Raw genomic sequence first — 14,334 nt, forward strand, 5'->3', positions numbered from 1 at the left:
AGGAGAAGAGAAACTGAGGTATTCACTCTAGAAAATGTGAAGAATGTCTTTTATGTTACGTATATATGTGTGTATGTATGTATGTATGTATACATGTATTTTTATCAGTTTTCTTTCATACACATCATCCTCATCAAGGCAAGTGAGTCTCTGATGCAGGCAGAATTCCACAGGAAGTAGTTTTCAGTGTGGTAGCATTAGGAAACATATGAGAAACGCAAGGGACGAAAAAGAAAGAGACAGAGGAAATGGAGTCCCCCCCCCCAAATACACACACACACACGTTCCCACCCCGGGTCCCACTGGGGCCAAGTTGTAATGATTTTGTCTCAGAGCTGTTCGGATTGTTATGCTCTTGTTTTTCTTGTTGTTCATTAGTGCTTTGACGGAAGAGAGGCATTAACTAGCAGTCATGGTGTTTTGACTGATGTTCTCAGAGAGAGTGAAGGGGCGCTAAGCACACTCTGCTGACGCGGCGGATCTGACTGGCGTAGCGGAGCGTCTCTTAATTTAGATTACATGTAGCGTGTGAAGTCTTCTGCTCCCGTGGAACCAGGACTCATAATGTGAAATATGGAGTCTTTGTCCGTACTGTAGTCCCAATGGCACTAATAGCCATTGCAATATTCTAGTAATCCTGGTATGCGTAGCACATATTCCACCGAGAGCATCTGATATATGGATCCAGTCGCGTTCTACCAAATCCAGCAATGGCTCTATAGCATCTATGGCCGGTGGCAGCTTGGACCATATTCTCAATACAAAACCTGTTACATTTTCAATACAAACACAGTTTTTTCCCCAAAAAGTGCAGTTCAAAATATTATGTACAACAATTCCCCCATACTTCAGCCTTTTAACTTATTACTATTATTATTATTATTATTATTGTTATTATTATTATCATTATATTGTTGTTGTTTTTTTTTTACAGTTTTGACACTTTTACCAGTTTGACTCGTCCCCCCCCCCCCCCCCCAAACCCCCCCCCCCCCCCCCAGAGGATAAGAACGTTTTCCATTATACACTGGTAATTAGACAGTTAATCTAATCTAATCTACTACCATGTACTTACCGTCCTCCACTGAAATGGAGGACTGCAAGTACATTTTCAGTGGCAAGATAATTTTCATATTCCGTAGATTAATCATGAAGATAAAAATACCTCTCTTAAGGCATAAAATGCACTTTCTACAGTTTCAATAACTTGCCTACAGTGGTGCAGAAGCACGCCGGAGCCATTTGCTTACCATAAAAGTCACGGCTGAAATTTAATCTCCAAGTTACATTTTCTGCTGTCAGGGCAACAAAGTATAAATGACTGACCACGTAGGATATGCCTCAACCAAGGAGGCTCCCCAAAACCAGCTCTGCATGATGATAAAGAAAGTGAGGGATTCAAACTCAAAACGAACAGATGACTGCATTTTCACTCGTTGAGAATATTTGAAGACTAACTGTAGGGGAGCTCAATCTGCAGAACTAGAATCACTGTCTGTGAAGTCAGAGATATCACCCGGTACAATAACTAATCTCAACTGATTCTAAAGGAGGGAACGGGTGTTTATTTTACATCTTATCGCTTGGTTGTTAAGGATATGCAGATGACTTAGGCAGATGGTCATCAGGGGTCTGTACATATCTGAAAACATATGATGAAAACCCGCGTGTTCTGTCTTATTCAGTATGAGGAGGTTGTTTGATCAAATTGTGTTGCTGTGAAAGCTGCCACGTGAGGATCTTTTCTATAAGCAGTTGACCTACAATTCTAATTAAGATTCTCTGTGCAAGGGACTCTGAAATCCATTAAAAACAACAACACCATGAATAAGGCCAAATGTATGGGTGAATTAGCTAGTGCATGAATGTATGAACGATCACACATTCGTTATGTCTGCCATAGCCAAATATCAGTCTATATACTAGTGGTATAATGGACAATCTAAAGATTTAGTTTAGCAACAAGTTATGACCAAACATAAATAAACATACATGAACTATAACCAAGCCTCTGGAAAAAATCACCCGTATCAACAAACAGATAGTAAGTGCTTTACATTTAAAACCGGATCCAAAAGGTTTCTCAGAGGCAGATGTAAAAGGAAGGCTCTGTATTCATCTGTCTGTTTATGATAATACGCTGGCAAGACACACTCGGAGACTCACACACATTACGCAGCAGGCAAAGGAAAAGCAGCCACAGAACAAGTGACAACGTTACAGACATGACTGGAAAGAAAATATCCTACACCACGGCTGGAACCCTTTTTAAAATCACAGTCATGTCCCAGAGGAAAAAAAAGGTTTTATTGCATTAAAATGGGTGGCCTCTGAGAGATGCGAGGACAGAGTTCATAGACTCTGAGAGCAAGGCAGAGTCCCAGATAGACACTGCCTCTTTGATAGGTTCGAGAAGAACGGTTTAATCCATGACATAGTAAGAGCCATTGGACAATGTGTTTCCATGGGAACGTATGTATGTGAATCCAAGCATCACCGTAAACTTGACAACAAGCATCACAACAACACCTAGCGCACGTCCCCTAGGAGAAACACCTTAGAAGATTCCCTTAGGTGCTAATGTTAAAGGTCACGTCCTGGCATGCTCTCGCCTATCCATGGCGGGTTTTTCTCGGACTGGAGGGAGAGGGAGAGAATGCTGTTTTATGTCAGGTCATCTGTCCATCACCTCAGTTTTTTCTCACGCCGGGTTTGGGGGCAGTGATGGGCTCCGGTCAGGGATTGGCCCGGTTTGGTTCATGGCAGGCTCAAAGTCTCGGTCCTCCTGGGCTGGGGTTTGATGAGTCTGGCAGGTGTTATCGTTCATTCTGTGGGAAGGCGCCGCCGCACTCATCCCCAGGGGAGATCCTCCAAGCTTAGACAAGGTCTAATGACTCCCACAGGGGATTACACTTTCTTCCAAAGGCTCATCCAAAGGAATTACAAACAGACGTAGCGCAGGGCGAGGAGAAAAAGAGAGAGAGCGACGGCGAGAATGAGAGAGAGAGAGAGAGAGCCTTCCTTCGTTTCCATTTTAACCAGTCTGAGAAAAAGAAGTATACCACTCAAATTGTACACAAATTGAGATGGTCCACCATCCTGTTTTCTCCATCTACGAATGTGTCTCTGAATAAGGGCCACAAGTAACCCTAATGACGCTCAGCATACGTGCCAAATAGTAACCCAGTGAAATGGATCAAATAGCACTCGATTGTGTGACCAAAAAACACCCCGATTAAAATCTGTTAGAGGTGACCGTCTCTACGATAAAACTTAGCATAATGATGGAGACACATGAAGAGAAAAGTGCAGTCTTTATGAATATCTATAGCTTTAGCAGTACTCCACATGAGAGCAGTTCTCTTGAGCTCTTTTGTTTAAGAGAACACAATCGTAATACAGTACAAAGAACAAACTGCATGGGACATGTAGTGAACAAAACGTTCCCATCCCAAAAATGACCGTAGTCCCAAATGATTTCATAGGAGTATCGGAGGAGCACGGGGCGGAATATCCATTATTTAATAGAATGCGTCCGTTTCCCAGGCAGCGGGGAGCTAAAAATAATCAGCTCGTCCCAATGAGTCACCTTTTACCTGTGCGCGGGGGAAGTTATCCTTATCACAATCATCCATGTAGTCTCAGTCCAGTGCACTGCACAGGATGAGGCTCCATCTCCTGAGGGGTAAACAGGCAGGCAGTCTTCTTCGCGCTGCAGAGTATTGCTTCTGCTCACATCAAAGAGCTTCCGTGGTGGGTTTCATACCTATTAAGACCAAATTCTAACAAGGAGCTTTGAGGATCTAATTGGGAAGCTGCTGGCAAAACAGGGATAAGTGGATTACACCAAGGTGTGGAAAAGATAATCGTAATGCAAATGAATCTGGGTCATCGGAGCAAGGAGAAAAAAGGTCTGTTCTCAGCAACAGACATGACACGGCACGGCACGGCACGGCACTAGCGAGGCGCAATCCCAGCACACGCTTCACACATGCTTCGAAGCGTCTCAGCCAAACATACATCATTAAATTTGCGAATCATGTCACTCCCCCATGTGTTATTACATAGCAATTAAACAAGTATAAAGCATGTGTTACACTTCAAATGTTAATAAGTCACTTGTAATTGGCAAACTGCTCTTTGTCAATACACAGATATTAAGAAAGGTCTACAGTGAACAGGGATCAGACTTCTTAAACCTCACTTTGGTCTTTATTAGGAAAGTGTCTCTTATGAAACAGGATGATTTGAAGGATTAATTTGATTATGGTAGGGTTGTATTGAACCCGGGCCAAGAAGAACACACTTGGGATGAATACAGTGGTGTTTGAGCTAGGGGAAGGGCATCGGGACAAGTACAGCAGTGAACTGCCCGAGCACTTTCTATTCTGACACGCTGCCAGCGTCGCTCCGTCTTGATTTATGCCACTTCGCCACGTGCCGACGTGGTGGGAGGTGTCGCAGAAGCCGGTGGGTTGCCTTTTTTTTTTTTTTTTCTTTTTTCTGAAACACTTCCTGTACGGCCAAGTTTGAAATGCACTGTCCAAGACAGAGAATTAAACACATAAAATAGCCAGCATTTAAAATGCTTTTGCAAGCTAATTTACAGTATAATGACATTCCCGATGAGATGGCGGGTAACTGCATTTCGTTTGTGATGAAGAGCATTGCTGGAAAGTGATGTACCTAAAAATACAACAGCGTACTGAAACTAGCTCCAAACTTATTTTATATGATGGATAGCGAGATGTGGGATCAAAACTTTTTTTTTTTTTTTTTTTTCATCAGAAGAAGTTGTGACAATGCTGTGATAATTCGTATACATTGCCGAGTGCAAACGCGCAGATCTGTCGAGTTTCTTTTATCTACCTTTATTATAGCATACACTCCACATGCTATATGGGTATTTCAGGTATACACATATCTTTTGATTAAGAAGTACGTATTTCCAATTTATGTCATGCTAAGAGCCAAGGACATAAAGACATACAGGAAGGAAATTAAAGGTCGACCTAAGGCTGCGATGAATCTTTTCAAAGGGATACTGGTGTCCTGTTAGTCTTCACTTATCTTGACCAAACACAATTAGCCTCAGGTCAACTGTGTTTAAGACACATACATTATATCTGTTTTAAGGAGTAGGTCAGATACATTATTTCTTTTTCAGTGGGTCAGTTACATACATTGTATGTGTCTCAAAGAGTCGGTTGCACACATTGGCTGAATTCTATTTGATTCTTAGTGAACTGCGAAGTAGACTCTGAATGGTGTATCGCCATGTTAAGTGATATTCTGTTCTGTAGGAAGCCTCTGTGTTCAGTTCCAAAGGAACTGCCCACTGTGCAGGGAGCTAGGGAACATTGGTATATCACTTCCCCAGAAGTTGTTCCTCCAGAGATGCTCTCTGTCAACTGACATGTGATGTGTGTGATCATGCGACTTAACATTCTCTGGGAAGCTTGAAGCTACCTAGTTAGGTAGCTTTAGCTGATACAGCCAGCTAACAAACTTGTGTCTGTTTGTGCTGCAGTCATCAAGATATGTCTCATGCTCATCCGTCGCCTTTGTCATCTCTACCGCTCGTTCAGTTGATGTGAAAAATTCTAAAAATTCTAAAAAGCTAAAAATTCTTCGCTCTCCACTGTTCCTTCAAACCTTTAGAAATGTTTAGTAATGTATGTTGTAACGTATGTTAGCTAACAAGCTAGGAGATGCTAACTGTAGGGAGACCATTCCACACGAGAGATCAGAGCATTGAAGTATATGAGGAGTTTAACAACAACTAACAAATACATAAAAAAAAAGTTAAAATACATTACCAACAGTCCACAGAAGTTTCATCACATTTGTTTAAAAAGTGTCTACAGCATGCAAAATTACTTTGAACAATATTGTTTGCATTAGCATGCTAAATACATCCAACTGCTGTCTTGAGGAACATAACAAATGTAATCAATGCACAACCCTGATGCTGTCTGCAGTTGATAATGTTGCAGGGTGTTCCAAATGAAACTGTTTTAGTGTCCAAATTCCCTGTGAAGATCCCTTGGATTCTATACCCTGTGCGGTGTGTAGGGAGCAGAGGATATAGCTTAGGGACCCTTGCTATCGGAATTCAGACATTGTGTCTTTTTCAGTGAGTCAGTTAGATACATTTGATCTGTTTTAAAGAGTAAGCTCCAGACCTTGTGTCTGTTTCAAAGCGGTCAGTGTAGCTTAGACATACATTTGTACTGCGCATTGGCTGAACTTGATACAGATGAAACGTAGTGCCATCTGGATTCCAAATATTGGATTCCAAGGGATCATTTGATAAAGAACCTGTGATCTGACAGACACCATGATGTAATTCTGATCTGCAACCATGAGCCTTCACATGAAAAATGAATGAAAAATTAATTTTCTTGGCCTGAACTGGCAAGCATGTGTTGTTGAGTGGCATGGTTAAACAATACCTCTGTGTGTGTACACATGGAAATGAACTTAGGCTAGCAATGGCATGACAACAACTGTATTCTTTTGGCAATCTTCTTCAACAACAGATGTTCATGTGACGAACTTCATCCAAATCAACCAGGCATAAAGAAGTCTCACTCTAGAAAGCTTATCAGCTCATTTTTACACAACTCAAGGTAATAATGCAAAAAGAGAGGAAGACAAATGAAGATAGAGAGAGAGGGAGCGAGAGAGAGAGAGAGAGAGAGAGGCCATATGTGATATGAAATAGAGCGAGAGAGAGAGAGGGAGAGAGAGATATTACGTAAAAGGAGAAAGAGAGATGAAGTGCAAAGAAATGATATAATTACAGGCAGTCTCAGAGAAAGACAGGCAGAGAGAGAGAGAGAGAGAGAGAGAGAGAGGGGGGCCAGGGTGGGGGTGAGGGGTATATTTGTGAGAGAAAGGAGCTATATGTGGCTCGTCTGAAAAAGAGCAGGGGAGATGAAATTGAACAAAAAACATACACAAGATGGACAGGTGAAAAAAAAAATGATTAAGACAACTGCAATCAGTAAAGGAGAGTGAGAGATAGACAGAGAAAACAGAATCCTAATCAACACAGCACAGAGCTAAAAATCCTCTCTCCTCATTCTGTCCGTGTCTCTGCTTCATGAAAAGACCGGGGCGCACTTCACAGGCTCACCACAGGGTGTCACTATCACAAGCCAGAGAGAGCTCCCCCCACCTCTCTCTATCTCTCCTTCCCCTCCCCTCTGCATTGGCTTTGCTCTTGGCAGAGAAAGCTGCACAGCAACGACTCAGACTGCCTCTCGTTTACATCTGCTCCATGGGCAGAGACCATAAAGCACTGCTCCGTCTCTACTGAGCACAGATGCTACTGAATGTAGAAAGAAAAGGGGGAAAAAATAGAAGAAACAAAGAAACAATACATCACATGTTTAACTAGTTGCATCATCAAAGGAGAGAAAGGAACACGCACGCACCAGCCTAAATGCATTCACGTCGCTTTCAGCCAATACACTCACGTACATTCTTTCCAATGAGTGTCAGAGGACTATTGCGTTTACAGGCTGCAGGCGTAATTAAGAGACCAGAGACAAACGGGCAACATTTCAGTTATGCTGGGCCACAAATGGCACGAGTTCAGGTCAGAAGCATAAACAGCCATCTGTCCACTTCTTTGTCAATAGTGATAAGAGGCCAAATATTAAGGAAAGGAAAGAAAGAAAAAAAAAGAAAGATAGAAGGAAGCTATAGCTTCGACACCTTGTGCTCCATCACTCACAAGTCACCAACTGCGTGCTGTCTCAGCAACGGCCGTCTCTGCTCGCATGTAATTAAAAAAGTCATGCAAATGTCATATGCTATACAGAACATATGAGATGTAAATAAAGTCAATGGCAAGTGTTTAAGTGAAAAGAAGCACATTTCTCTCTGACCACACTGTGCAGTGTTTATACATTTCTCATTTGTCTTTCCAGCCGGTTGCCAGATATTCTACCATTCTGTCATCCTCCTCTAGGGAGGATCTGACCGATAAGCACAGAACCGAGGCGAAAATGACTTTAATGCCAACGGTAATGGTGCCAAGAGTACAGGTTTGTTTGAGTGCGTTTGCGAGCTGTTATGATTCATTGTGTCGTAGCTGCACGTGAGTCCTCACGTCCAAATGTTCCCACAGCCTGGGCTAATTATGCTAGTCATCTCCACAGGAGCAGTTTGCTCTGCAATTATGACCTGGGCTTCACTTCAGGGGTCTCTTTCACATGTCGGGGGGTCTCTTTCACACTTAACACATGCAACATCATGTGACATTATGGTAGGGCTTCCCATTGCGAGCTAGGCTCGAGTAAATCTCTAAAAGTACACTGTGTGTACATCTCAGCTGTGATGATTGTTGTCAATGTGAACAGAACACCATAACATGTTTCCCATCAACAAAAGCCATGGTCAATGGTCAACAGCACGTCCTGTACCGGCAAGAGCACAGAGAAAATAGAGACAGAGAGAGAGAGAGAGAGAGAGAGAGAGAGAGAAATAAGAGGAGCAGTTGTGGTGGTGGTGGTGTGTGTGTGGTGTGTATGCTTGTGTGTCTGCGAGAGAGGGGGGAGAGAGAGAGAGACTGAGAGAGGGAGAGAGGTAAACTGCCATCTTGTTATAGTTACTCTAGCTTTCATTGAGATCTACTTTTAATTCATGTGTACATGTCTTTTAGTATTTAAGCACAACTGCAGATGGGTGTGTGTGTGTGTGTGAGAGTGCGTGTGCAATGGTGTGTTTAGTCATGATAACGTTAAATGAGTGGCACTGAGCATATGCGTGTGGGGCAGACATGGGTGCAGCTATTTGCCCCTAGCAAAATTTGTCAATGATTTATCAAGCATCGCTTATTCATTCATGGTTAAATATAAAAAAAAAGAAAGAAAAAATCATAAGCAAGGCCAAATAACACCTCAAAGAGTCTTAATCAAACATTGACATAAAGATAGATCCATCCCTCACACTCACATACATACACACACACACACACACACACACACACACACACCCTCTCTCCCAAAGAAAAGACTTCATACATAACTCAAGCACCATCCACTTTACTCTTAAATCGACCTACTTAACAACAGACCACTCAAAGGTTTCTACAAAAGTGTCTCTCTTAAAACGAACGTGTCAATTAATCCAAAATTCACACAATATAAACACCTCTTGTTGTTTAGGGGGATTTGACCAAACAGTTATTCATAATCATTTATCAATGCCACATACTCCACAGAGGACCAGCTTGGCCATAAAACTGCAAAATATTCATATTTTTATTTATTTATTTATTTATTTTGTTTTTTTCTTTTCTTCGACAGACGGACCATCCTCAGCGGTGCGCAGAGAGAGAGAGAGAGAGAGAGAGAGAGGGTGAGGGCCAGCGTATTGTCTAATTGCGGCACATAATTTAGAAGGACGGAATAGCAACATGTAATTTCTCTGCCAATTCCGGTGTGCGTGGCGGAGAAAAAGAGCCTGTTGTTGGGACAGTGGAATCTTAGTCCTAAATTATTTACTCCTTCAACCATTTAATTAAGTTCCTTTAGCACATCCCTTCTTTAGTGCTTCCGCTCCCCCTTGCCAGGCACTACTCCTGGCCTGTCTTTGCTGAGGAAAGAAAAAAAAGGAGGTGACGGAAGGAGTGATTGGGATAGTGACAGAACGAGAGAGAGAGAGAGAAAGAGAGGGAGAAAAGAAAGACTGTGTAGAAGGGAGAATGAGGGGCAGGAAGACAAAAACTGAAAGAGAGAAACATATTCATATTCATATATTATACCCCTATGCCCCCCCCCCACCCCCTCCCCGCAGTGTGTTTTATTGAACCATACTGTGGTTTTTGATTAGTTTGCCTTTATTTGCTTTTCCAGTTGAATTTCATGCTGACTGGGCGGAAGTGAGAACGGGTCACCATTTCACATGACGCCAAGCAGTGCCGACTCAATGCCCTGGCTCGGCAGCTGGAGGCAGACAGCCGTGGATACGCGGTGCAACCTGGTCCTCCACCGGTCTCAGGAGAGGGACCACCAGCAAGACCCCCCTCTGACCTCTGTCCTGGTACGGATGCAAAGCGCTGACACACACATGGGCGCATGCAGGTGAGGCCAGAGAAATCTCACACACTCAGCCATCCCAGGCCATGTCTGCCGTACACTTCTGTCTGTAGTCATGTGTTTTCCTAATGAGATTCATTCAGGTAATGAATGAGCCTGAGAATACAATGGCCTTTTCAGCGTTTTCTTTACGTTTCCTATAATCACATTTCTGAAATAGGAGTTTTATTCCAAACATAAAATGTCTTTGTGACCTATGTGGATTGGAACTTTTAGTATCAAGTCTATATTTCAGTTGTCGATGTGAGGAAATGTGTTTTTATATATATATATATATATATATATATATATATATATATATATATATATATATATATACACACACACACACAAACACACATATGTGTGTGTATGTATATGTGTGTGTGTATATATATATACACATAGAGAGAGAGAGAGAGAGAGATAGGCGTACATTTACATAGGCATATATATATATATATATATTTCAAAGTTCACAGGGTGTGAGTAAAATAGTGAGCTACTTTCTGTCAAATGCAAGATGTCACATCTGTATTTGGACATAACGATGCACTAAAAAAGCGTTTAAGCAGAGTATTGCATGAGAAGTCTCTCTTTTTGTGTTCAATTACCTGGGCGATCTAGCTGGCGGTGGTATAATTTGGTCCAACCACGGTGCTATCTGCTTTTCATGTACAACAGGAATTACACAGAGCTCTGATTTCAATCTCTGGAAGTGCTCAGAGAACAGTGGCTCTATGCTGTATCCACACTCCACAGATTACAAGGCACGACCACTCTACGACTTCTCTCACATCACTGATATTAGTTCAGAACACCATGAACTCTTCGTTGGAATGAAACCAAATTTTGTTCTGAATTTTCTCTCCCTCAAATGTCACACATAAACCCTCCAGCCATTACACAGAATATGAATAAAGGAGTTGGGGGGGGGGGAGTGAAAGATAGAAAGAAAACTCAGTGTCAGGAAAAAATGTATGCAGTCAGCAACAGCTTCAGTGGAGATCCTCTGAGCCAAAAACTCAGCCACATGAAAGAGATAGAGTTAGGGCAGAAGCTTTAACAGAGCTTTAGAGTTTACTTCATACCCAAAAACCCTGCCACGCTCTGCTGAAAAAAAAGCACCCACCTTGTCCTGAAGTTGGTCGGGTGAGGATGCCCGTCGTACAGTGACAAAAAGTCATATTCCTCCTCCACGGCAAAGGACTGAAAGACTATTTGAATGCGGTTGCCTTCCTCTGCAACAATAACCCAAGTACAGTTCGCCCCATTGGGATATCCGTACGGAAAACCGGGGCTTTCAATGGTCCCATTCCTTCCCTTTAATGTCCCACCACAAGTATGTATGAAACCTGGAAAAGAAAAGAAATAAAACCAAGAAGGATGGATTAGTGACCAAATAACCTTGAGTTTATTCCTTGTGGAGCAGTGCATTACAAAGCTATCTGTGTATCACAAAGGGAATAACTTAACAGAACTCTTTAACTTAGTGGATATGAGCAATCAAAACACAAAGAGTCTTAACATGGATTATAGTTATTCATAGAGCAAAGCAGACATTTTCTCAGTTGGGGGGGGGGGGGGGGGGGGGGGCAAATGCATGGTGTATGGGAGCATTATGATTTATAAAGATTTTTCCTTTTTTTTTTTTTTTTCCCCCTCCCGTCCGCTGAGTATTGCACCACAGAGATATGACTGTCATGTCCAGCACAGAGTCGCAGTGGGAAGCCACAGTCATTCCCAGCGTGTAGTCCCCAAACTATTAGTCACAGCTCAGTGCCTATTCATGCTGCTTTACCCTCCCCACTCTCTACGGTACACAGGTACTGCATATCAAAGACTACAACACCCATACTGCCCAGCTAACCCCACACTCAACCCATTATTAAACCCAGTAACCAAAACTAGACCATCATTATCAGCTAGCTGATCTTATTTTGATTATGCTACTACTAACCTGAAAAATACCAAATAATGTACAGTTGGCTAAGCTATTTGGGACAGAAATTGTATTCTTTTCTTTTATGTAAGATAAAAGAATCACATGTGTCCAGATGTCCAGTGTGGTCTGATAGAAGCTGGGTATTCTCCTGCTGCTCTGTTGGCCCGCTGTAAAACAGTGGGTAGTTTCTAAAGAGAACCACTTCTTAAGCTTTCAACGGAATTCAATGCGCTATTGAGTGAAAGAAGCCATGCTGCTACAATTAAAGCAGTCTTCAATTAGTTGATGACTGTACTAAATTTCATTGAAATTTCTCATTAGGCACATGGATATCCTATATCAATAATGTAGAGTAAGAATGTTTCTGACATCATAACACGTTATTTTATCATGTCCCTCATCAGACCGAGTCAATTTCAACCGAGCCCAGACCGATTCTGTGATTCTTATAAATTATGTGCGGTGAATTAAGCAAAAAAGTGAAGGCACATCTCCGTCTGACTCTCTCAGCTGTGTTTGAATAGTGAAGATCGAGCAAAGCGTTTGTTTAGGATCTCCTGCTGCTTCGCAAACAACACAATCAAACGATAATTTATGGGATGGGTGCCATCTCAAAATGGGGTTTCATTTCGGTTGTGATTTCAGAACAATGACTGAATTTGAACAGCTTAATTCGCCAAGAAAACACAGTCTGGTCGAGTTGCCTGTTTACATTATCACCAATGTTGGAGAAATCAATATAGCAACGATTGAATAGGGATAGGCATGTGAACTCTTCACAACGGCTCAAAATGAACTGTTTATGTCTAATGTGTTCGATATCGACTTTTTTTTTAATGTTGTTTTTTACTCAATTTCATCATGTTCCCATATCATAATGATGCTCTAAGATCCTTTATTTCGGCATATTGAAACTAGACTCTAGGACTAGAACTCATTTTCACCCAGAATATTGAGAGTGCCTCCCAGACTCTGCATGCAGGCTTAATGAACATGTGGAAAGTGATGCACATTTTGGGGGTGTGGCTTGGTCTGCTGCCTGTCTTGCCTCATTCTTCATCTGGCTGTCACTGATTGGCTGTGAAGGGCAGTCGCACTCCGGGCACTAATTGCACCAAGAGCTGCCACCAGAGATCAGAGACAGCGCAGCATGAGAGACGAGAATATCGAGTCGTGCTGACGCCAACATCGCGCCTTAATGAGTCTGGACGTCTCCAGCGAGGGGGTGAATTGGTCGGTGGGAACTTTTGAACCGTGCTCCTAGTTCTGATGTTTCTGTTATTTGAATCAAAAATAATTAATTTTTACGTAAAATGGTCAAACACACACAAAGACCCCAGGGAGTCACCATCCCATTTAGTCAAAAGCACAGTGTATAAGAAAGGCTTCTATAAGATGTGTCCTTTAGCTCAAAAGGTTAGGACAAGCTGAAACTGTGCTAAGGGTGAAGCAGAACTAGCAGTAATTTGATCTGAGACAACCTGTAACTACTAACTTAAGACTAATTGTTGTGCTGGTCGTGATACTCATGGTTGAAAATGTACTGTCAGTGGGCTGCACAGCCTTGAATAGAGAGCAGGGTTTCTTCTTCTTCTTCCTCTTCTTCTTCTTCTTAACCAAGTGCACAACTCCATGCTAGTTAACATGCTAGTCAACAAATCAAGCTCAGAAGGTAGCAATCCTGGCGCTGGTTTCAAATGTTCAATAGTGGAAGAAAAAAACAAAAAAACAAAAAAGAGATTTTAAACCATATCAAAACTATTTTCATGTTTGTCCATGTGTATTCTACTCACAGCGACCTCTGACAACAGCATTGTTTGTGTGTTTACAAGAATCTGTAGCATAAATGGAATAAACCGCTGCGTGCAGTTGTATGAAAATAAGCCACTATCTGGGGTTTTTAACAGCCACAACACACCGCCAGCTTAGTTTACTTCACAGGCTTCAGTCTTTTGTTCCTTATAAGGACAACAGAACACCTTCACCAGTCCTACAGTCACAGCGCTGCATAGACAGGCACATTGTACAGTGCTGCACTGACTCTAAATGCATGTAATGTACATTATATCCTCACAAGGATCACACAGTGATGTTAAAGACACCAGACACTGCAGGCATGATGTGGCATCCTGTGAGAATGTCTACGGCGGTAACATTGTACTTCACTGCACACAGTGCTACACAGACTGTGTAAGGGAAACTAATCATTTTATTGATGTCCTCCTCTAGTACAGCGTCTTAGGAAAAAAAAAAAAAGTCACAGCTCAGACTGAACTAAGAATAGTCTGAAGGTGCAAT

The 14,334-nt window shown here is 42.1% G+C and overlaps 1 protein-coding gene across 1 annotated transcript in view; it reads right to left on the reverse strand.

Moving 5' to 3' along the window:
* The window catches only part of csmd3b (CUB and Sushi multiple domains 3b), a 346,791-nt gene that overhangs the window by 288,658 nt on the left and 43,799 nt on the right, over window positions 1-14,334 (reverse strand). Inside the window, 1 exon segment of the mRNA XM_030788642.1 lies at window positions 11,224-11,446. Within this exon segment, the coding sequence (XP_030644502.1) occupies window positions 11,224-11,446 (223 nt within the window).

This window comes from Chanos chanos, chromosome 12 (genome assembly GCF_902362185.1).
Source record: "Chanos chanos chromosome 12, fChaCha1.1, whole genome shotgun sequence".
NCBI classification, from domain to species: Eukaryota; Metazoa; Chordata; class Actinopteri; order Gonorynchiformes; family Chanidae; genus Chanos; species Chanos chanos.